The sequence below is a fragment of the Cebidichthys violaceus genome, unplaced genomic scaffold (genome assembly GCF_023349555.1).
Source record: "Cebidichthys violaceus isolate CVI_PGR_0920_01 unplaced genomic scaffold, fCebVio1.0.p SCAF_17, whole genome shotgun sequence".
Classification (NCBI taxonomy): Eukaryota; Metazoa; Chordata; class Actinopteri; order Perciformes; family Stichaeidae; genus Cebidichthys; species Cebidichthys violaceus.
In genome coordinates, this window is record NW_027176340.1 from 8,436,970 (window position 1) to 8,462,817 (window position 25,848).

The 25,848-nt window shown below is 38.1% G+C and overlaps 1 protein-coding gene across 1 annotated transcript; it reads left to right on the top strand.

Annotated features, from left to right (window-relative positions):
- Positions 1-2,398: 2,398 nt before the first annotated feature.
- On the top strand, positions 2,399-21,962 carry vapb (VAMP (vesicle-associated membrane protein)-associated protein B and C). Its single transcript, XM_068712468.1, has 6 exons — positions 2,399-2,647; positions 10,745-10,897; positions 15,503-15,606; positions 16,828-16,908; positions 17,795-17,974; positions 19,380-21,962. The coding sequence occupies exons 1-6, from the start codon at positions 2,590-2,592 to the stop codon at positions 19,533-19,535; spliced, it is 732 nt and encodes a 243-aa protein (XP_068568569.1). The 5' UTR covers positions 2,399-2,589; the 3' UTR covers positions 19,536-21,962.
- The last annotated feature ends 3,886 nt before the right edge of the window (positions 21,963-25,848 follow it).

Consider the following 25,848-nt stretch of genomic DNA (forward strand, 5'->3'; position numbering starts at 1 on the left):
TTTTTTCCCCTCCTGTTTTGTGTGAGAAAGTCGGTCCTACAAGTGTCTTGCTTCCTTATGTTAAGCCCAAGAGAGATGTCAGCGATAAACTTGTTCCTTGGGGATACAGTGACAATGTTGTTAGTGATTGGTTATGTTTTTCAGTTGGCAGACAGCCGCCTGGCTATATATATATAAATATGACACTTGAGATGCACGTTTGACTGGCAGGGGGCTTTTCACTGCACTTTGAATAGTGCTGCGAGGGCAGAACGCTCATTTGACAACCTCCTAATCCCCCACTAGACCCCACTTTCTTTATAAAGCATGTTTAAAAACATGGCTGTAAATGATTAAACCTGTAATAATAAAGGGCTCATCAGGTGTAAATATTATAATTAATTATTACATGGCAGTGTGAGAATAACATGAGAGCTAAAGAAACTATGATAGCTTGACAGGTGAAAAACAAATTGATGTATGAAATGAATTAAAGGTACACACTGGTATAGTTCCAATAACATGATTTTGCCATCAAGCTGCTTTTCATCAGGGAAAATGAGTGTTTCACAAGGTCTAACTTTATGCTGCTTTAATACACAGGTGTAACAATATTAACATTAATAATAACATTAATAATGGCTGCATAAGCAGTTCGATGCTCAGGTCTGCAAAGGCCCTTGCATTGTGCATACTGGTTCATTGATCCACTTAATTGGAATGGAGCTATCATTAATGTTATTACTTACACCTATATTTTATTTCTGCTGCAAGATTTCCAAAAATCTTCATAGTGAGAGGATTTATAAACCAAGAAGCTATGCTTTTTATTGTGAATGTGAATTTAAATTGAATAACATTAAAATATTTAGAATATGTTTAAATTTATTTTGGCTTTGTGGGTGCCAAAATTATTTTTTTTTCTCCAAATTAATCTAAAATATGAATCAATATGGCATCTACTTTTTTTTATATTTCAAGCTGGTTAAATATAATAAGTTTAATAGAAACTTAATTATGTTAGTCATCAAATAACGATTAGCTAAAAGCCAAGTCTTTCTCCATGCCAAGTTATAGAAGTGATTCAATTATGAGATTACATGCGGTATTGTCATAACATCTAGTTTAAAAAGACTTGTTATGGGTTTATTGTTACAATGGAAAGATGAAGACTAAAGTGTGCAGAGAGGGAACAACTAGTGAGTTAGCTCAAGATGTTCTGCCTAAATAGCGGAAGGGATTGCACCAAAAGCTTCTGCATAATCCCCAGGTGTTACGGGGATGTTATATTTTAAGTAGTAGTGCCAATGATGGAGTGTAATTAAGTACATTTACTCAAGTACTGTATTTACTTACAATTTTTAGGTACTTGCATTTTATTTCAGTATTTCTGCTACTTTATACTTCTACATTTTAGGAGCCAATATTGTACGTTATATATATATATATATATATATATATATATATATATATATATATATATATCAACTAATAAATTAGTTTACTATGTGATATTATGGATTAAGCTAGCCGTAGTATGACATTATCCCCACCTTTAACTTTATTGGGATGCCAAAATGTTTGTACTTTTACTTAATCAAGATTCTTAATGTAGGACTTTTACTTGTAATATATAATAGGTTGACACTGTGGTATCCCTGCTCACCACTGTAAAGTGCAATCCTTCTTAAACAAGTGATCCACCAGAAAGATATTACTTTGGAGAGTCAAAAGTGTGCCAGTTTACACCCTTCCTGGTTATTTCATAATCAGGCAGAGGGTGGTAATTAGTTAAGTTTAGTTTGATTGAGAGAAGGGACAGGGCAAATCAATGAAAACACATCTGCAAAAATGTTACAAAAAGTTACAAAAATGACACAATAAGGCAAAAGGCTATTTTTCATCTGTAGTATAGTCCCTGCAGTTTAACATGACACAGTTGTTAGCAGTTGTGACTAATATATATATATATATATATATATATATATATATATATATATATATATATATATATATATACATATATACACACACACACACACACACACACACACACACACACACACACACACACACACACAGGACATATAGCTAGCAGCAACAAAATAATAATTTAGAGCTGACATATGTATGTATCAATCATCCATTGTTTTAATTGGTTACTGAACGATCAAAGTGTTGTTGTCTGATGTGAATTGGAATTATAATTCACTCTCTTTAACCTAAATTTAGATGCTGGATTTTGTGGGCTGAAATAAAAAAATAAATGTTTATCCATGTCCTTAGACTCCTTGCACACTGGTTGAAGTGGTGGCCCCACCATCCCCGGGTGCACCCTGGCATCACCCATCATCACCCTCCTGTCACCCTCCCCGCTGGGTGGCTATGCAGAGGCAGTGACGTCACCGGGCTGTCTCGCGCTCCCTTCCTGCTGCATCACAACAGCCGTTAGTAGCTCGAGTAGTACTGGTGACTGGGGGGCAGGATATCCACAGCCAATTCATTGATAAAACCACCCTGTTGACGTTGCAGCACTCAACAACATCCTAACACGGGGGTAACGGACAGGAACTGGTTGCAGTGCGATAACCCCGCTCCAGCTGTTGGGACATGGCCAGGCCGGAACAGGTTCTGCTCTTGGAGCCTCAGCACGAACTGAAATTCAGAGGTAAGAGGGGAGGGCCCGGCTGGGACGGGAGGGGGGAGCTGCCTCTGGGGCTGGGGGCTATGGAGGGGGGGCAGTGTTACGGTGACAAACCCGGGGGAATCTATCCGTCACATTTTGATAATATTACCCTCATATGAAAGGAGTAAGAATGAAAGGACGGCAGGTCAACTGACAGCTAGTTAGCTTGTTAGCTAGCTGGATTAGCTTCCGACGGCTAACCAGGCTAGCCAGGCCCTGTCACACATTTCTGCTGCAGCAACTGCCATTAACGCGGTTTACAAGTGCAACACACAAACCATATGTCCACTGAGACGTAACAATCATAACAAATATGTGACAACATAATTTGCCTGCTAAATGTATAACCTTTCATTGCCCACAAGCTACAACATCCTTAGCAGGTGTAGCTAGCTAAGGTTCGCTCGCTCTCTGATTGGCTGTCTCGCTCTGTTGGCCAGCCAGCTGTCATTTAATAACCTGACAGCTCACAGGACAACCTTTGCTACTTGATACGTGTTAACTACGGGTCATCAACATGCCCACCATTCTCATCGTTTGGGCTTTACAGTCGCTAATAGACATTTAAGTGAAGCTCGGCATTTGGCTGCAATATGTCACGTTGCTTTAGGCCCAAATAATGTTACATAAACACATACTTTGTACTACTGTATCTGTTTTGCAACAACATATATTATGTCAGTTTTAAATATTACATACTGTACCGTTTTTATAGTTCAAATGACAGTTAGCACTGTCAAACTTTTCCTCTATTATTATAGTGTTGTCTTAATCAAAACAACTTTAAAACGAGTACAAATCGTACAGAAGTAAGCTGCTAGGATTTTAACCAGATCCAAGAGATACAATCACATCGCACCTGTTTTAGCCTCTTAACATTGGCTCTCTGTTTATTTTAGGGTTGATTTTAGCATCTTACTGATTACCCTTAAGGCTCTTCATGACTTGGCTCCAGATTATATTTTGACCTTTTAATCTCTTATGAACCTTTACGTGGTTTAAGTGCTCAGTGCTCTGTTTTGTGCATCTTCTAAAAACATTTTATTGTAAAACATATCAGAATTGTATCTGAGCTCCATGTTTATATTATTGTTTTTTAATTTCTTGTTAATTATTTTTAAATTGCTGTATTGTATCATTCATTTTGGTATTTTATTTAATTGTGCTCTCCGTAAAGGACTTCTTATTTTTTTGATAAGTGCTTTATAAATAAAGTTTATTCTGTTATTATTAGTATAGTGATGTTCGAAGATATCAGCTGTTGGTCTCCCAAATACAATGTGGCCAGTGGTGTTTGTTATAAGCACCCCGAAGATTACACTTAAAAGAACCAGCAGCACCAAAAAGAATATACTGTTTGCCCCAAAATCTACTGAGTTCAAGTGTGTAGTGATGAACTTCAGTAACTCACATCAAAACTAATTTGGTCGATCATACTATGGCAAAGATGACTAGTTGGTTTTACTGTGTTTTTAATGTGAACTGTAGCATAATGCTGATGTCCAAATGTGCAGCTAAGGTGGAACTAACTTGTGTTTTTTACTTTGATTACAGCGTAATGGCACATTATAGATGTATTTAACACCTTATACTATATACAGTAATGAAGTGTCTGAGTTGTATTAGGCTCACAGCGAGCCTGTAAATTGCATTAGCAATAATATACAACGAGGTGCCCTGATACATGAAATAATGGACAAAACAGAGGCGAGTAATGCCAGTATATAGTTTCCTCCACCAAGTTTGTTATTTTCTCTTCTCTTCAACCACTGTAAGACACCTCAAAGTCTAATGTACGAAAGGCAATAATAAGAAAAGCTGTGTTCAAATAGTTATACATCTTAAAGCTTGTTTGTAGTAAAACAAATAATTTAAATAAATCTGTTTAATTAGTGAGAATTTAGGAATAACAAACACTGTTATTCTACATTTTTGTTATTGTCTACAAATGCCATGAAAGGACCCAAAAGGAACGTGTTAATCCGTCTCTCAATACTTTTTCAACCTCCCTGCCCTGTCTGTGGCTCACCGCCCCAAATACATTATATCACAATGAAGACGTGAATCTTTAAAAAAAATACGGATTACATTTTCAACTGCAGATTAACATGCATTCGGTGTGCTTGTGAGTATATTTACAGCACCAGGACAATATGGGATTGCCTCAAAATACTCAAATTCATTGTAATAAAGGAACATGCCAAGTACTGTAAGACTAATTTATATATTTTAAATAGTTTTGGGGGGATTAGGCTATATTAGGCACAGGCAATACTTGTTGATAGGATCAATTTGTTTTTGGTTTTAGTCTTTTCATTGGATTTGTTGAAGAAAAAACAGAATATCAACGCTTTTATCCTTTTAACTGGTAACTTAACATGAAGCAGAAACACTGTTTCTATAGTTTAATGTAATATACTTTACACACTGATTTATAACTATGGTGAAACGATTGATTGTAAGTATGTTTGAGGTTTTCCATCATATGATTTAAGTGGAGACATACCAGCCAATCAGAAATGAGCAACACACACACACACACACACACACACACACACACACACACACACACACACACACACACACACACACACACACACACACACACACACACAAATATATATCAAGTGTCCATTCAAACTTGTTGATGCACTAGTGTTAACCAGACAGAAGGAACTATGTGCCTTCTCAGTATAATAGACAATAGCACAAATCACATGTCAATACTTAGACCCCAAGTTATAAGTAGGGAGGCATTGTGAAAAAGAGAGGTCTGTTGGTAGCAGTTTCTTAGGCTTAGGCTCAGACCATTTGTGGGCCAAATACTACTTAAGTGTTACTTGGGACTGGACTTTTTCATTTCTATTAAATTTTATTTTTGTCAGGGGTACTATTAACAAATCTCAACAAAAAAACTCCCTGCTCCTCATTTTTTATCTGCTGTTCATAAAATCTAACCTTGAAAGACGATGGCTTCACATATTAGCTCTTCATAGTAGTTTTTAACTGCCGTTTGTGGTTTTTTTGTCAGTTGGACGCTATCCTGAGAAACTTTCAGGAAGTAGTATATCAGGTGTACAGTAGTCAGTGGCGTGAGTCCCTTTCATTAAAAGCCTTTAGAAGTCAAGCCAAGCTTGTGAGGGTCTGAGTTTCCTCTCTGTCTTGACTCAAAGGGGAAGGGAAGTGTCGGTTGCTCTGGATGTTTGCTGAGCTGAAACTTTATCTTGAATCTGGTGTATGTGCTAATTCTGTAATAGCTCCATGTTTTCAGGCACAGTTAGTGTGCCTCTCTCAACCGCAAAAGGTTTTGCTCACAATAATAGCTACTGTAGTGGCCTGATTTCTTATTATGTTAGAAAACTATACTTGATGAGAAAACCGGACCTGGTTGAGTTTTGGAGTTGATAGGAATAGCAGCATAAAAGGACTAGAGATCCAAATGTTCTTTGGATAACCGGAAGTTGGTAAACAAATAAATTCTCTATCAACACTAATAAGAAGTCATGAGTTGTTTTCACAAACAAATCACCAGCAATGTCTCAAAACCCAAATCAACCAACATGGTAGATTTCTACTGATGTACTCATAGCCCATATAGCCTCACTAACTCATTATATGTACTATATGAACAGATTTTTTATATATGCAGAAGCAAAGTGACAAAAAACATTGGCCACAGAAAAAATGGTCCTCTTTCATAGACATAAAATAATTCATGAAAAATATTTGTTTTATATGCTTTTTCAAGATACTGTTGAGTTCCAAAATGAAAACTTAGTTTCCGTAAGTCCGTCTGATGTAACCTGTGTGGTATTTGGCTCTGTATCCGCTAAGTTTGGGAAGTCGTACATTTATTTGTCATGGCCCTTCACTTGACTATGAATTAGCTTTGCTCTCACTAGAGGTATACTGGAAAAACACAGGAGTGACTAACGGCTGCCGGTTAGCTATCTGGATACGTTTCACTGTGCAGTTTCTGGAGTGACCTGTCAATAATGAAACTTTTGCCAGAAATAACAGAAATAAATTAAGGACATGTAACACTGTGGTTTTGTGAGGGAGCACTTGGGTAATACATAGAATGAGTTTTTTTGGAATCTACACGCCCTCCAATATGTGCTGATAATATCAAAGAAGACTCGTTAGTTTCTTGGCTTTCTCCAGGGTTAGCCAGATTAGGTTTTAGTACTTCTTCTTTTTTTAACGTTGTAAAAATGATATCCAACAGATTTGACTTTTCTGTTAATGTCGTTGCCACTAAAGTGAAAAGAAAACCTCACACCACAGTGGAGATCGCTTGCTCTTGTGGCGGGTATTGAGTGAGTGCAATAACTATACCTCTGAACCTCTGCCCTCATTTTATACATCTATATTCATTGTATACAACAGTTCAAATAGATCTGGTGTTGTGCTCATTTATATCTGTTTAAACAGCTGAACCAATCAGGTCTTTAATTAAGAATGGGGACACTATCTTTCTGTGCCAACAACAGAGAAAGGAAAAAAAATGCCCCAAAACTGCTGATTATTTTGAGCAAAATAACAATTACTCCCAAACATGAAAAAGGCACATTAACACAATTCCAGACTGAATGATTATTAGTTTAATTTGAATCCACCTGTTTTGAAAATTAGCACCAATTACAAACATTATGGAACTGACAGTAACTCAGAAAACAAGTATGTGGTTCCTAATTGTCCTCGTCATACGTTGTCCTAGTTTACATGTTTATATGTATTATAGTTATGAACATCAGGGCTAAATAGGGGTTTTTCACAGAGTTTTGTGAACCTGCTGGTTATTCCCATGCCTCCTCTACCTTTCCTCTCCTTCATGTCCTAATTTATTTCCATTCCTTCAACCTCAGACATAACTCAAGGTTTAGCATTCACCCCTTTCCACCTTGACCACCATATCATTTCATAACCCATTGAAATTATTAGACACTAACTGGACATGGCTGCCTTCACTGAGGGGTTTTAAAGAGGTTAAGACCACAGGAAAATGTGTCAAACATAGACAATACCATGTTTGGGAAAGATTTTAACAAAATGAAATTATCTAATTTACTTAATAGTTCAGATAAAAGTAGTTGGAAAAATGTCAAAGGAAGAACAGAAACAATGTATTGTAATGATCTTTTTGGAATGAATATAAAACGATTAGTGCCCCATCCAAAAAACACTGACATTGTAGTGCTGCAGTCTGGAGGTAAACTCACTTAACCTTCGCTCACCTTTTAGATTTGGCGCACATTTGCATTTTGCTGTGTCTTTTGTTGTGAGGGTTTTCTGCATTATTGACAAATCTGTGCAGCTTAATGCATCCGGCCTTGTGAGAGCCTCGGAGATATGTGGCCTGCATCGACAATGATAGCTGTAATTAGTTGAAGCCAAACTGCATCAGCTATTCTGATCATGGTAGTGCTAGTGCAGGGGCAGAGGCCTGTGATTTATAGATTTGTATGCACACTTTACTCTTTAAAGATTTTGGTAAATTGATACTAGGACTGTTTTTTGCTAATCAGGACAGAGTAGACATGTAGTCAACATCAGTCTACAGTGCAATGTGAAACGAAAAAGAAAAAGCAGATGGCTTGACATATTTACAATGATCCAGTTCACACCAGGTTGTGTTACTGAGATGCAATGTTTTGGGTTTTAATGTGAGAAACAGACTGGAATAATTTATCTTAAGGACTATTTTATTTTGATGAAGCTTAGATCAGTCTGTTTCTGCTGTGTAGAAGTGCTCTTTTAATAAAGTTTGTGGTTAATATTTGGCAGACTTTTCTGAAATTTGGTTCTCTGTTGTGACAAGGGTCTTCAATAGTAATTGTACAACATAATATATTACAACATAATAATAACAATTTCCACACCTTTTCTGAATCAACTCTACTTTCTTCTTTGAATTGTCAGCGGCGTAAAGAAATAATATGTAAAATGTTTTTATATATAAATAAATGTGTGTGTATATATAATATATATATATTGCTATATATAGATATTTATATATATCTTTTTATATATACAGTTGTGGTCAAAAGTTTACATACACTTGTAAAGAACATAATCTCATGGCTCTCTTGAGTTTCCAGTTATTTCTACAACTCTGATTTTTCTCTGATAGAGTGATTGGAACAGATACTTCTTTGTCACAAAAAACATTCATGAAGTTTGGTTCTTTCATGACTTTATTATGGGTTAACAGAAAAAGTGACAAAATCTGCTGGGTCAAAAATATACATACAGCAACATGAATTAGCAATTTTGGTGACTTAGAAAGTTGTGTCAAAGAAATGAGCTTCATAGCATGGCCTCTTAACTTCTTGTGAGTGATTATGAGTGACTACAACTGGTGACTTCTCTGAGGCCATTTAAATAGGGCTCATTGGATACAAACGCTACAATGGGAAAGTCAAAGGAGCTCAGCATGGATCTGAAAAAGCGAATCATTGACTTGAACAAGTCAGGAAAGTCACTTGGAGCCATTTCAAAGCAGCTGCAGGTCCCAAGAGCAACAGTGCAAACAATTGTTTGTAAGTATAAAGTGCATGGTACTGTTTTGTCACTGCCACGATCAGGAAGAAAACGCACGCTATCACCTGCTGCTGAGAGAAAATTGGTCAGGAGGGTGAAGAGTCAACCGAGAACCACCAAAAAGCAGATCTGCCAAGAATTAGAAGCTGCTGGAACACAGGTGTCAGTGTCCACAGTCAAGCGTGTTTTGCATCTCCATGGACTGAGAGGCTGCCGTGCAAGAAGGAAGCCCTTGCTCCAAAAGCGGCACCTTAAGGCTCGACTGAAGTTTGCTGCTGATCACATGGACAAAGATAAGACCTTCTGGAGGAAAGTTCTGTGGTCAGACGAAACAAAAATCGAGCTGTTTGGCCACAATGCCCAGCAATATGTTTGGAGGAGAAAAGGTGAGGCCTTTAACCCCAAGAACACCATGCCTACCGTCAAGCACGGTGGTGGTAGTATTATGCTGTGGGGCTGTTTTGCTGCCAATGGAACTGGTGCTTTACAGAGAGTAAATGGGATAATGAAGAAGGAGGATTACCTTCAAATTCTTCAGGATAACCTAAAATCATCAGCCCGAAGGTTGGGTCTTGGGCGCAGTTGGGTGTTCCAACAGGACAATGACCCCAAACACACATCAAAAGTGGTAATGGAATGGCTAAATCAGGCTAGAATTAGGGTTTTAGAATGGCCTTCCCAAAGTCCTGACTTAAATCCCATTGAGAACATGTGGACAATGCTGAAGAAACAAGTCCATGTCAGAAAGCCATCAAATTTAACTGAACTGCACCAATTCTGTCAAGAGGAGTGGTCAAAGATTCAACGAGAAGCTTGCCAGAAGCTTGTGGATGGCTACCAAAAGCGCCTAATTGAAGTGAAAATGGCCAAGGGACATGTAACCAAATATTAGCACTGCTGTATGTATATTTTTGACCCAGCAGATTTGATCACTTTTTCTGTTAACCCATAATAAAGTCATGAAAGAACCAAACTTCATGAATGTTTTTTGTGACAAAGAAGTATCTGTTCCAATCACTCTATCAGAGAAAAATCAGAGTTGTAGAAATAACGGGGAAACTCAAGAGAGCCATGACATTATGTTCTTTACAAGTGTATGTAAACTTTTGACCACAACTGTATCTGTCTGTCTGCCCACGCTTGGTTGTTTATTTGTCCGTTTTTACATTTTTTTTTTTTTTATTCAAACTGGTGCTTTTCCTGCAGCAATGGATTATAGATTTGTATTTTCATGTATTTTGGTCAGTTGACTACGAGACAGCTTACACACATTTGCTTGTTTGAGTTTGTATGTCAGTGGCAGTTTTATTCTTTGCATTCGTCATTTTCTCCAACCATTTGGTATTCAAACAATTTAAGTGACGTCAAGTCAACAGCCTTTGATGATTCTTTTTAAAGTTAAAATTTAGATAATTTAAGATTTCAGTCTCTGGAGGAGATTGTATAATTTTAACTAAGAGAACTCAAAGATGTTTTCCTGAACAACCCAAAAACAGAGTTTTTTTTTAGTGTTTACCATATCTTCCCTCTTCACAGGTCCATTCTCAGACGTGATCACCACAAATCTCAAGCTCTCCAACCCAACAGACAGGAATGTGTGTTTCAAGGTGAAGACGACGGCGCCGCGCCGGTACTGCGTGCGGCCCAACAGTGGAATCATCGATGCAGGAACCTCGATCAACGTCTCAGGTATTGATTGAGACAGTGAGCCATTAAAGTTATTATTATTAACTTACAGGCTACTTTAACATGTAGCTGCTACTGTGGCTGAAACGATTAGTTAATCACAAGAAAAATTATTTAATAGTTTTGATCCTTAATCTTTAAAGTCTTGTCAAGTTGAATACTAAACATTTGCTGGTTTCACCTTCTCAAATATGAGGATTGTGCTGTTTTTTCTGTATAGACATTGTATTTTTGTCTCTTGGTTAGTTAAAGTAAACAACTTGAATGTAGTGTTTCTGGTAAGGAATGTGTTGAGATTTTATAGATAAAATAAATAAACCTTTATTTATCCCGGAGGGAACTTCAGGTGTCATTGCAGCAACATCAATGAGAATCAACCCCAGTAGAGGTAAGAGTAAGAGTTCGGAAACAAACCAAGATAATAAGAATGAAAATATAAATTCAAATAAAGATAAAGTAAAACACTGAGCAGCTGTCCCTTGATTCTTAACATATGTACAGTCTGTTAATAAATAAAAAATATGTGCATTCTATCAATCTCTGTCTACGAATAGATATAAATGTACATATCCGAATATGAATGAATGAATATATGAGTCCATGTATAAGTGCGACATAGTCCATGCAGGATTAGGCGAGCTCCAAAGTAAGTAGTTGCTACAGCCATCATATGTAAGACCATCTAAATATCACAAACTATGTTTCTATTTGTATCGTGACTTAAAAACCAGGCATCTGCGAGAAGTAAGCTAATCTATTAACTCTCTCGTATCCTGATTGGCTTTGCTCTTTTTACATAACACCACTCCTCTCTTGTTACTCAGTATTCCCCCGTCCTCTTGCCCAAGCCCCGCCTGGTAGGCCTCATTCCTTGTCGTGCACTCTGAGGGAGACAGGTACAGGCTTGTGTTTCCACACTGCCATCTCTGCCATTTACAGCCACCGACTCATTTTACAACTTGCCCTATCTGGTGTCAACAACTGCAAACTATGTTACCGGGGCCTACAGTCAGAAGCCGGCGACAAATCAGCACAAGCCTCTCCGTTAGTTGTCTTCATTTTTCACCCATTTTAGGTTGAAAAAGGTCAGAGGTTTGAGTCCCAAAAGGAGATTGCTTTTCTGAGAATGTAGTCACTAAACGCTCAGTCTGTACCCTCTTTCTGTTCAGTCTGTCTTCAGGGGAAACTCAAAAGGTGGCGTACTTAACAAGATAACGAGAGTTGCAGACATAGTGTTTGCTTTTACATTGAACACACATTAAGTTACTGTGATGTAAAACCCAGGTTTATTAAAAAACCCTGCAACCCTTTCTCTGCTGTAAGCTTTGTTGCACCTTATAAGGGTGAAAGAAGATGAAAACAAAACGGTTTCCATTACATTTCAATTCAACATGCAAAACGGCACAGGCTGCTTATGCCATCTAGAATGGAGAGCTCTGTAAATAAAATACCACGTGTACCAACATCATCTTAAAAAATGTTAACCAGAAACACATATTACATAAAGCCTTTTGTGGCAGAATCAAAATAGTAAAGATCGGGCTACACAGAAGGGTTCAAAGCTTCATTCATAACATTCTAATTCTAAATAAATATTTGAATGCTGCGCAGCTATTTTTTTTGCATTTCTGTTTATTTTGTTTAAACCCAGTATTTCTACACAGTAGTAGATACAGATTAGGCTACATTAAATGTATTAATATTATACTATTTGTAGCATTAGATACCAGTGGTGTCTGCATAGGATTATTTCCGACTCATGTGATCCAAACATATTTGATAACTCTAGAGTGTTGTGTAGTCCAAAAGTCAAAAGATTTTGTAACAAAACAATCAAGTTTTTCCATTTGTAGGGTGATGACGTCATAAAATATGACGACAGCCATTCAAAGCTTTATTAGAAAACCTCAATAGAAGCTTTGAATGTAAAAAAAAAAAAAAAGGCATTGGGTCCAGCCTAAGTAAAGATACTATTCTGTCTAAAAGCACTTAAAAGCGGCCAAAAGATGCAAATCAAGATTTAGAGATTTGATGTCATACCTGCCACCTTGTGTGGTGCCAATATTCTATTTAAATGGAGTGCAGTCCTATTTGACTATGCAACTGTGTTATGCAGAAGGAAATGCATTCAAATATTGTCATATTTAATTTTTTTTTACATCTAAGAAGATTGTTTTGGATGTGTAACTTTCTGGCCTATAATATTTAATTAAAGCTACATTCCAGTTGACTTGCATCGAGGCGAAAGGGAACAGTCTGCCACAGGATACCTACAAACCCTGAGATGTGTCATTCGCTGGCTCAGCTGAGGATACACACAGGGCTTTTGAAGCTCAACCCAGCTGTAACTGTATATGTTCAACGTAGCCATGACCACAGGAATGTTGCTGAGGTTGATCGGTGTTATGTAGCAGCATCCAGTGGAAAAATATGTGGCGTGAATGTTTCAAAAATCCTTGTGTCCACAAATATTAAGCTTCTTCTGGGAATATGTCAGAAGTTTGTCTGACATGCTCAAACTTATTATCATTTCAAGTGAGGTAGAAAAAAAATAACACACCGCAATAAAAAATAATTCATTTTTTTCCAGTTGTCTGAATTAGCTTCTTTTGAATGCCCTTGCGCTCTTTTCTAGTGTCTTTTTTGTTATGACAGGGCAAAAAAAACCATTCTCCTCTTTTCATTGACATCCATATTCATAAAGCATTTCTGCTAATACGCTACAGACAAGGTCTGTTCCAATATTTGTTATTGGCTATTTTCTATTTTAACCCGCAACTTGATTTCTATAACTTAACCTCAAAGTGGTCGCCAATTTCTGCAGAAGAGCCGTGGATGGAATGCTATTGACTCCTGAGTTATTTCCCACCCAGGGAACAGTTGACTTCTCTCTCTTCCTCATTCCCACGCTATGTTGTCTTGGTGGGTTTGCTGATCTTTGACCAGGTTTTTGGTGTTGAGTAATATCGAAGGGAGCTCCCTTTTCTTTCTTTTTTTACCGGTAAGGCTTGTCTGAGAAGGTGTGGAAAGGTTCCTGTTATAGATGTCGTATCTCGTTTTGAGTCACACTGTGTCGTAACGTGAGCTTGTATCTAGTTTTGATGAGTTCATTGTTTTGGTCATTAAACTTACACTTTTATCTTTTGTATTAATTATTACTTACTACTAAGCAAGCAGACAGCTGGGGAGTTTAATTTTTCGTTTTGTAAGATTGTATGAAATGTTTTATATAAATCATGCCATTAGCAGAAGTAGCATTTTGTAAAGGTGTGTTCACAGTCTGTCGATCAAAGATGATTTAAATAACTTTCTCCTTTCCTGTGGCTGTGCTTTTTCCATCTCAGGCTTTTTGGCTCGGGACCCTTTTCATGTTTTTCGCTGTTGCTCAAAGAACTTACATGCCTTCCTGCCTCCATTCTCTAGTATTGTCCCCTTGGACTCGAGGTAGATGGGCCTGCAAATTGGGTCTGACTAAAACAGGACGTTCTCAATCTGTTCATGCCGTCTGTTTCTGGTTTGCGATATTGAACTGCCCTGATTGCTGTAATGGTGCACTGCATCTCTGAGGTCTCCCACTCTTGGGAGAATTGGCATGTGCCATATATGAAAACCATCCTGATAGCTACACCCGCTTTGAAATTAGGAGGTCATTTGGCCAGTGCGAGCCGAAGAATCACGCAGGCATTGTAGACACAGTTGGTACTGATGTCAAAATATGTCTTTCAATTACACCCTCATTTAAAAGGTGAAAGGAGTAAATCCCATCAATAGCCCTTTTTTCCCCCTCTGCACTTCCACCCTTAACTTGAATACGGACATAAGAAAGTGATCATTGTAAATCACCATTACAGCTTTAAAATACCTTCTCAGTCATTGGAATGACATCAAATAGTACAGCACTGACTGGGAGGACTGATGTGGTGACGGGTTAAAGTCGTACTCCAACACCTGCTTTGTGTTAGAGCGATATGTAATGTTAAGAAAGAAAAAGACAGGGTTGGAAGCTGTTAGAAAAATTACCCCCATGGGGCATTTGTAGATCTGTCAGTGTTTTGCCGTCATGGTAACACAAACTTAGAAATAAATAATCTCCAACAAAGCCCAGAGCTGTGAAGATCTAGTTTACTATTTGACAAACACATGGTTTGTGATACTCACTCCTAATTCCTCTTTAATCCGAGGAGTGGACACAGAGTTGAGGAAGGGAGAGAGATGGAACAGCTTAATTGCTGGAGTGTGTCTGTTTTTAGGGCAGCAGATTTTACCCACAAATCATATTATTTTCCTGCCTGTCTGCCACAGTTTGAATAATACTAACAAGACACTTTGTTTGACACGTTCTCCTGAGGATGGGAAGTGAGGAATCAGAAGTAAAACTGGGGGACTGTAATGATCATGTGGGGACTTCCTGTACACACTGTCACACTGCAACTGCTGCTACTTATCAGCCCCAGTTCTCTCTGTTTCCTGTTTATCTTAATTATCATTTGTTAGCTGAAGGGAAAGAAATAATCTGAAAACATGTTGCTCTGTAAAGTTTGTTGAAATCAGTCGTGACTCTATAATAGCAGTACCACACGTGACCTCGATCGTCATTTTGTATTTCAGTTATGTTGCAGCCTTTTGACTACGACCCCAATGAGAAGAGCAAACACAAGTTCATGGTCCAGTCTGTGCTAGCACCTCCTGACATGACCGACATGGAGGGAGTGGTGAGTGTCTCATCTTCCTAAAAATCTGTTTTCTCCATCAATATGTTTTAGCCGCAGCAGTGTTTGCCAGTGCTTTAAAACAAACATGCTTTACACACAGATGTAACATGGTCACTCATACAGCAAACACTGATCGAAAGAAAAAAGAGGCATTCGATGTGCACATCCCAGCCTGGATGAGAGGTTGTGGCTCAGTGCTGACACACAGCGATAGGAAACACTATGAACACCGTTTAATCGTAACTGTCTCTGTGTGTGTGTAGTCTCAAAGTCATCTCAGCGAACACTGGCCAACAAGTACAGTAAATATTTATATGCCAGTAAGTGTTTTAAGAATACCTGACAAAACTGTATTTTTTCGTGGATGCCAACCCTTGGCACTGTAAACCTCATAAGGTCTGCTGACACCTAATGAACCATCTTATATCAGCGCCATTCAACATATTCTGAAAGAGTCAAACCATGTACTGTAAATGCTTCACCCACTTTTGATGATATATTGATAACAAGTATAATTAAACATATAATATTTTGCGTAGTCATATCTTATGCATATTCATTTTATGTTCTCTGTAATATTGTAAACATGTTATATTATATAGGTGGAGGCTTCAAATAAGCCCAGTTGGCTTTTTGCCTCTTCCTTTACTGTGATATAATTTATCTCTGTTATGTTTGTTTATTTTAATTTTATTGTTTGAATTGTGCAAAAGTAAATAAACTAAACTATACAGAGATGGAGAGATGAAGCGATGATTCTAGTTCAGTCTATTGACTTTCTAAACATCACATTTGAAAAGTGTTTGTCAAACTCAATTTACAATACTCTTGAGTCCAGAATATAAATGAATGTTCTGAAATTATGAAAAGAAATGGTGGACATGAGGAGGTCAGTTAGGAATGAATTCATCTCATAGAGAGAAAAAGGCATGTTATTTTATTGTATTTACTGGAGCCAGACTTCAAAGAAACATGTTACATAAATTCCTAACTCAATGCTGATTCCTAAGTCCAGACATTATGTTGGAATATGTTTACTATGTCGGCCTTTACACGCCAAAACTGAATAAAGCAGACAGCTGAAGGGCTGTCTGAGCTTTCTGTCCTCCTGTGAAGAGTCATTATCAGCAGCATGTTGCAAATGTTCCATTTTGCCATGATAAATAATAAAGAAATCATTTGTTGATGTTTTTGTTCTTTATTTTTGGTCCACTATTCCAGTGGAAGGAGGCTAAGCCAGACGAGCTGATGGACTCCAAGCTAAGGTGTGTTTTTGACATGCCAGTGGAGAACGAGAAAACGGTAAGCACATGCGGTTACTACACTTTCTCCTCGTTACTGCAGATCGGATATCAAAGACACTACGTGAAATTATGCGTCACATGGTTTCACATGGTATTTTTGATTATTGGTAATAATCAGTAATAATGTATCATGCTGTAATTTTTGTCCCAAAGAAGGTCTGCATTATTTATGTAGTGATGATGTTCATCGTCATTTTCCAGCTCCCGACTTCTCTGCTGTATTGCCCTTCTCTATCACTATCCTATCTCAGTCTTCATCTCTCCTCATTTGTTTTTACTCTTACCAGGCCACACACTGACTCTGCGAGCAGAGTGTGTGCGTTGCGTAAACAGTTGCTTTTTATTTTGGCACCCATGTTTGAGCAGCCACACAGACTGTGGGCCTATTTCTTTCCTTGTGTTGTGTGCGGTTCACAGCAAAAATAGACTTTATTGTCTTTTGACAGTATATTGACATCATACCAGCATCATACCCCAGCATCATACCAGCATCATACCCCCCCCCCCCCCACACACACACACACACACACACACACACACACACACACACACACACACACACACTTAATTTTCAGCTGTGCGATAGATAGTCATGGCTCCCAGTCAGCACCACAGAGTCCGTTAGACGGAGATAATGCTGATAGGAACCAGCTTGATCCACTTATGAAAGGCACCCCTGGGTGAACTCTCCCACAAACATGGAGATAGGCAGCTTGAGAGGAGGCTTTGTTCATATATATGAAGTCTAGAAGTTATAAACGTACGCATTGCTGCGTGTGCCGTGTGTCAGCCAAGTCATCGGTCACAATCTCCATGGAAACACTGTAGCAGCAAACACACATCTTATTGTGTAATAACTTGTCGCCCTGTTAACCTACTTACAGCATGACATGGAGTCCAACAAGATGATGTCGTCCAGCTTGCTGAAGTCAGACTCCTCCTCGCTGCCTCTGAAGTCAATGAGCTCCACCCTGGATGACGGAGAGGTGAAGAAGATCATGGAGGAGTGTAAGAGGCTGCAGATGGAGGCTCAGAGGCTACGGGAAGAAAACAAACAGATCCGGGTGAGTGAGATGACGTGAGGACCAATGGCAGTGAAGACACAGCTATCACTGTAGTCTCATCCTCACGGCTACATGGTTACAGGTAGTAAAACACTGCTTGTTTCCCTAAAGTGTAATAAGCGTAATATTATACTTCACAAAATCATCATCTCTTTATTTTTAGCCCTGGGTGTGCCTTCAGATGTTTCTGTATACATTTACTTTAAGGTAGTGAATCAACATATCAAACTGTGAGCCACTCAGTATGTACAAGAACTGCTACTAACAATTATCTTCATTATCATTCCGTCAAAATGACTTACTGCTTGTTGCAAAGAAGTTGACATTTAAATGTTGTTTTGTTTGACCAAATGTCCAAAAACCGAAGATATTTAATCCAAGACAACCTCAAAATATTCACACTTCAGAGGTTAAAACCAGTTAATTTTTAGTTAATTATCAAGATTGTAGCTGATTAATTTCCTGTCTAAACTAATCAATTGACTAGTCGTTTCACCTCGAATGAATCTGTACGTTCAGTCTTGTTACACAAGGAGTAATTCTTTCAACCAATCTATCTTCAGGCTTAAGTTAAATGCAGAGAGCTGAATGAGCAATCACCCAAAATTAGCAGCATACATCACTGAACATGCAGAGTCACATTTGGTTATTTTTTCTGTACTGATTGATGTTCACAATCAAGATAAGACAATTAAGTGGAAATTTGATTCACACAAAGTGCTGGTTCCAAATGACATTGCGGTGTCCCTCCACGCTTTGCTGTATTCTTCTGAACAGAGACAGCAATCCAAGATTGAGGTTTGCATTAAGTGCAAGTGCTCGGATCTATAATCAGTGGCAGACCTCAGCGTTCATTGCTCGTAATGCAATTTAGCAAATCAATGAGTTCGCCATCAATCACAACGATCAGTGAAGTGAGGTTAAATTGGATTTTGTTAAGGTTAGGTTGGAAAGGAGTCCCAGGCACACACACCACAAACTGCTTGGAGAAAGTCAAACACCACCTCCTCCACTTTAGGTTCTTGCCAGAGGCAGAACGACTGTTGGCTGCTCCTGCGGCTGAGATTAAACTAACAGAGAGCCCCCCCCCCACCCGCTGCTGGGAAATGAAGTGTGTTAAAAGCCTGGCGCCTTCTGTGCTCCTCTGAGGATTGGGTCAGATGAAGATTTAAGCAGATCCTATTTCTTTGAGCTTGTAAATAAATAGTCTCATCTCATTGACTGATTGACAAGCTGATCGTCTCTTCTTCATGTCTTCTTTTTCTCTTCTTCATTCCCTTTCTTTATTTCACTCACCTACCGCCCTTCTTTTTCTTCCCAAACGCTTTCTTTCATTCATCATTTGTCAATTATTTCTTTTACCCCACTTTTCTAACACCTCTTTCTTCTTTCTCCCCCATTTCAGGAGGACGATGGTCTGCGGATGAGGAAGAGTAACGTGATGTCATCTCAACACACCTCAATTGGCATGAAGAAAGAAGAGGGGTTGAGCGTCCGCACGATGGCCCTCATCGTGCTCTTCTTTGTGGTGGGCGTCATCGTGGGCAAGTTGGTCTTGTAGATGGCAGCGCAGTTCGGTGGAGCCGCAGCATGCTTTCAGGGGGAGGAAAACAAGTGCGGGATCTGGGATTTTGGATCGGAAATGCCATATCCGCTGGGTGGGGGGGGGTGGTACTAGTTTTGATTCAGTCTCATTTATGTAAAATATTTCAAAGGTAATGTTTGAGAAAATACAGAAGAAAAACCGATTCATCATTACAGGTCTTGCCTCTATGTAATCATCACATAATCATTCTGGCCCTCTTTCCCAAAGTTTCATGTACACAAATTACTGGTTTGGGGGGATGGGTGGTGGTAACGAAAACACAATTTAAAACTAGTGATCCAGACCTATTTTGTAACACCGGCGAGGTAGTGTTGGTGCGACTGAGTCAGTTTGCAGTTGTGTGAATGTAATTTTAGTGTATTGTTGTTTCTTCCACCTCCCCCACTGTACAGTATAATCAGGTGTTCCTTCCAGCTAAACCCCCTTTAAGGAAGGAATTTACCAGAGTGATGATCCACACAGTCGGGGTTACACACACACAGGGCTACCAAACTGACTCCTGCAATCAGAGGCTTTGTAAATCCGGATTGTCTTTGATTGTAGAACAACCTTGATCAGTGTATGAAACACTACACCATAGCTATTTTCCTTTCGTTTTTATTTTCACTCTACCTTATTCCCGTCACCTGTCACTCAGTGCTCACCGCATCCCCTCTTGTCAGAGGGGAATGTTTGATTGCATGCGTTCACACACAGATTGTTTGAATCTAATTTAATTGCTTTTATAAATGGTAATAATGTCATTTGGCTGTAGGTTTGCACAACTACATTTTCAGTTTTCTTTCTCTTTTGTTAAATTTTTATGATTTTTAAGTAATTTTTTTCTGTGCTAGGGTTGAAGCATTTAAGAATACAAGAAATGAGCTCCAGATTTGTAGGATTAGCTCATTTCTGTAAATGTTATCCAGATGAAAGGCTTGCCTTGTGAACTATTTGGGCAAGTTATTCTCAGGCCAAGATGGAGATGTGTGTGTGTGTATATATATATATATATATATATATATATATATATAAATATAAAAATAAATGAACGTACACACACACACACACACACACACACACACACACACACAAGCATGCATGCATACATGTATTGAGAAAATTAAATGTAGAGGCGATCTGTTATGTTTCCCTCACAACATTAACAGCAACACTAAAGTCCTGTTACAGTGTCCTCACAAAGGGACCTTGGTCTTTTCCAGCTCTTTTTGTTTTCTCTTATTTTCCTACTGAGCCATACATTTGTTGACGTTCTGTTTTGTTTGAGGCAAATGTATGTCTGAGATCAACTGAGTGTTTCAAGCTGACTGCTCATGCTTGGTTTTTGTTCACTCTACTGCAGGCCCGTGTTCAGTTTTTGGTGTTTGTTCAGCATTTATCTGTTGCTTATTAATGTTACATCCTCACTGCATTTGAAGTCGTGTTCATTTTTAATGCACCAAGATTAAGCGTGTCACTCCTTTGATCTTTCTGCAGCATACTTTTTTTTTTTCTCAAGCAAGAGGGGGAGGGGGGGAAGCATACAGACTAGTTTATATCCTTGAGGGGACCACATGATGACATTGTACTGTTCCAGAGCCAATGGTTATTTTTTTTTGGTCGAAAATAAACAAAAACATAATCTCAAATTGTTTCATCTCCAAATTTGCATGAGGGGTAAAATAGCAGTGGAGAGCATCATTCTGCTTTGCCATATTTTAAGGTAAAAAAAAAAGAGAGTAGTTCATGTTTTTATCCCACTATATCCACATAGGATGCAGGAGTGCGTTATCCATTGTTAAACTGAAAGAAAAGTTAAATTCCACCATTATTTCATGTTCAGTGGAGGGGAGGATGATGGATATGACTGGCGGGTGAGAGCTTAAAATATACATGAGCTTGTGTTTCTACTGTATCTCTGTAAAGTTGTTGGGTTGAGGATGACTTGCTGCTTAGAGGGAGGGCAGAGCAGACCTGAGCTACAGTCCCATCTTGGGTTATCAGACCTGGGCCATTTAGTGCTTGCAGAAAATTGTTCTTGTTCAATGAATCCTGGTTGGAGTATCAGAGCATTTTTACCTGAAAAAATATTCCAAAGTATCAGAATATACTGATCATTAATTTTACCACAGTCCTAATGTGGTACTCCAACCAGGATTAAACGAACAATAACAATTACATTGGAATACTAATTGATCCAGGCCCGGTTGTAAAACACACTACACTGACTATCACCGTGATCGATGTAAGCAGTCAGCAAACTGTTTTGTATGTATATAAATAAATAAATACGTCTATCTGAGAAGAAGATTAATATTCCTAGTTCAAGTAGTCTCTCTGGTGTATAAAAACAACCCAACCTGGTTGGACTATGTAGCATCTTAATAAATTAAATGAATAAAGCCCCTACCAAACCGTGTGAAGTCATTTTACACAGGCACATTTACAAATATACACTGTATACATCACAAAATGTTTTTATTTGACAAAAAAAGAGGTGACCCTAAGAATTGTGGGAGAAAAACAAGATCTCAATTCTGAGTGAAAAAAAAAAAGAAACCCTCATATTGATAATAATTGTGCTGCCCTGGTTATAGTTCAGGTTGATTTATGCACTTAAATGTGTGGTGAATGTGTAGTTAGGTCTATGACTGTGTGATCTGGAGGTGTGTTACTAATTTTATAGTAACCATAGTGGCCAAATTATGGAATTACAATTTCCAGGTCTGTCACAGGATGCCATGAGGACCAAAAATATCTTTTCCCCATGAACTTATATTGGGAAAGTCTGTAACTTGTACATTATTTATTATTAACTTCCCAGTACGAACAGCCTGGAGCCGCTAACCTCAAGCAGACGTTACAGAGGTTTGATTAGCTCACTTCTTTCCAACTGCGCACAATCAATTATTCTTCATTTTCAAACTTCAACGTCTACAGTCCCAACTGACACTGCCTCGAATGACATTACTTAACCCAGACTTCACGCAGCTCGCTCTGGATTTAGAACTCCATCACATATGAAGTAGTACTCAGCGAAAAAGGTTATATAAACTTAAGCAACCTTTTGACACTTTAGCACTCGTCAGTGAGATGAAAAAGTGATTTATTGAGTGAGGTTTTGGTGCGTGCAGCTAAAGGCTGGATCACATCTTGGCAGTGGGAGCTGTCAGGATCTGAGCCACCCAAGCATACAAACGCGTGTTAAACAACCTGTTATAGCCCTATCCAACTAAGCCACACTTGTGCCTCACATGTATTAGTGTTACATTCAAGTCACAGAGGTAAGCATCCGTTTCTTTAACAGAATATGACGCAATGTCCGAAAAATCAATAAGGTCTTCTAACAACACTTATTTCCAGAATCATCAAAGATTCTTCCAACCATCTGGCTTGTTAGTTGTTACCACCTTGCTTGATTTGGCAATAGTATGTTCAAATGTATAGCTGCAAGGAAATTCATTACCCTTTGGCTTTCTACTGCTGCAGCCTGTAATGTCAACAAGTAAAATAAGGTCCTGGTGATTCATCGGGTGTTATTGTATCGGTAACAACCAGACAGTGTTTCTGTCTGCACCTCGTGGCTGGATGGAGCAGAGTGGAGTTTGTGTCAGGAAACCCCCCGGTGTGCACCTGGGCCCGGTAGCTCCTCAGCTGTTTGGCTTGGCCGACGCAAAACACAGCTGCGAACTTAATGGTGGAAACTAACCAATATTAATTTACTTTTCTACAATCTGTTGGGAAATAATCCATGTCCAAGTTAAATCATGGAGGAATGTTTCAAAATACTGTAAAGATGAAAATTAGAAGAGGTCCTGAGGTTTGCTGTTCACCTGAAGAACAGGTCAGCCAGGCGGACACTACGTTTCTTTGTCTTTTGCCGGGCAACCAGCAGGAGGTCACTGCTCCTGGCCAAGAAATAGTCCGGCACAAATCTTCCCCATAAAACCACAACTTGTTTTAACATTTCTCTTTTTGTACACCTTAAACAATCAAAAATATAACGTGTTTATTAATGAGTTTAAGAGATTCTGGTTGACAGATTTTGTTACATTTGATAATGTAGTATAATTTTGCTTTTCTTCTGACCTTATTAAAACTCATGTAGAAAAGTAATGAAGTGATTACCTCTGCCTTTGTCACAATTAATGAAAGTGAACTGACACTCAAATGACCATAAAGCGTTATTATTACATCAAAAATGTATAGGTTTGAAATGTCAGAGATGCATGAACACATTTTGACAAAAAAGTGTTCACGAATAAGAAACATTTGGGGTAAATTAGACCTCAAAAGGGGTCTACCTCGCTTTTAGATCTCCCAACTACTACAACACTAAACTGAATACAAAATTAGATAATACTCATAATAATAATAATAATATAGATACAAATATATAGTTTTTAGCCATGCTTTACAACTGAGACTCTAAACGGAAATTCTTTTCATTCTTTGTAACAGACTTCAAAAACTTTCATCAGTTCAAATCCAAGGTTTTTAGCAATTTTCAAAAGAAAATGTTTTAATGTATTTTTTTAGCTAATCTAATGGGCTGTAAAAAAAGAAAAGTTTTTAGGTGTAGTCCCACATCAAAACATGCACATTTTACATCTTATCAATCCATAGCAAAGACAATGCAACGATCAAAGCTAAAGCTGTTTAGACGAGACCCGACAAGTTCATAATCCCAGCGATACAAGGTATTGATGTCCTAATTGACCTTTTCTTGACTTTAAACTGAACAGGTGGTTCTTATTCATATCTAGCACAAGGAAACCACATCAGTCATTGATCCCTGACCCTTGTGCTGGATGTCTTTTATAGGCCACAGATTGTTTCTATCCAGATACTTTGACTGATCTTTAACCACTCGGCTTCACTCCCGCCCTGTTTCAGTGAATCTGGTCTTCAATGAGGTCGTACAATAAACCTGATGTCTGGCTGCGCTTCAACGCTGGAAAACATATAAAAGATTTAATTATGCATCAACTTGACACTCTCCTTTTTCTTGGTGTTTACTGTGTGCAATGATTACTTTTGGCAACTCGATGAGTATTGTTTTACACTGTAGTTAAAGTACACTGAGAAACGAATCCATCTCCTGCTTCATCAACAGGCTTTAAATATTTGGCACGTTTATATATACCCCTAATTTATTTTCCAATGAAATAAAATACTCTGCACTCTGGCATAGCTGTTTGGCACACCAATAAGTCAAATTTCATGCAAATTTTCTACATACAAGAGGTCCCTGTACGGGTTTTTGGGCCATAACTGTTTGAAAAGGACTTGCAGCTTGCCAGAAAGGTTGGAGGTTGGACAACTGGCAGCCGAGGGGTGCAGTCTGGAAGACTCAGGCCTGTGGTAGATCTCTCCTGTAAAAAACTTTTCAATCATTTGTGTGATCGTAACCTTAAAACAGAAACATGACCTGGTTTTACTAGCCACCAGATCTGACAGATAGCTCTTAGGGGAATGCTTCTATCCAAATTAGTCCAAAAGGCAACAAATATGTTAAAGAGGTTGTCTCATATTGGATGATGGAAGCTCCTGTTCATCTGTTATGTTTTTATGTGTGGCAAAAGACATTTCTTCTGGGTTCTGTTGTGTCCGGCTACAACTGTGGAAAACTAAGTATATTACACAAGTATTTTTACTTATGTATTTGTTTATATGGAACTTCATACTTTTTAAATATTGTACTTTTTACTCCACTACATTTATTTTGACAGCTATAATAACAAGTTACTTTTCAGAATAAGAGTTTACGTTAATAAGAAAAGAAAAAAAGCACAGGACAAGATGCATATTGTTAAAAAATTACAATTTGGGGCCCTTTTGTTTATGGGTTATTAACAGGTCCACAAATTAATGTTTGAGGCCCAAATAGGCAAATTATCCAATATTTTGCAACAACAACAAAAAACAAATATTAGAGAAAAGTCAAAAGAATGAATACACATTTTGTTTCATTTCCCTCTCTCAATAATCATCTCATGACTTCTCAGATTTATCTTTTGACTCTTTAAAAGTAGTGCTGGGTAATATGGCCAAAATGAACGATTATTTGATATTTTATAAAGGTAATGTCAATCAATACTCATCATCAATCATTATCAATAATGATATATATATACAGTATATATATCACAATATAGTATATATGAATTAACCACATGATCAAGCTTATTTTCTTAACTCCTGTGTGAATTAAATACTATATACTTCCTAATTTAATTAAGAACTTTAGTGCAAAATGAACACAACAGTTTCTAGTGAAATTGAAGAG

Bases quoted from the DNA above. Each gene is read 5' to 3' on its own strand.
- vapb (XM_068712468.1), top strand. From the start codon at position 2,590: ATGGCCAGGCCGGAACAGGTTCTGCTCTTGGAGCCTCAGCACGAACTG. The intron at 10,898-15,502 runs GTATTGATTGAG...TTTGTATTTCAG, and splicing joins AACCTCGATCAACGTCTCAG to TTATGTTGCAGCCTTTTGAC. The intron at 16,909-17,794 runs GTAAGCACATGC...ACCTACTTACAG, and splicing joins CAGTGGAGAACGAGAAAACG to CATGACATGGAGTCCAACAA.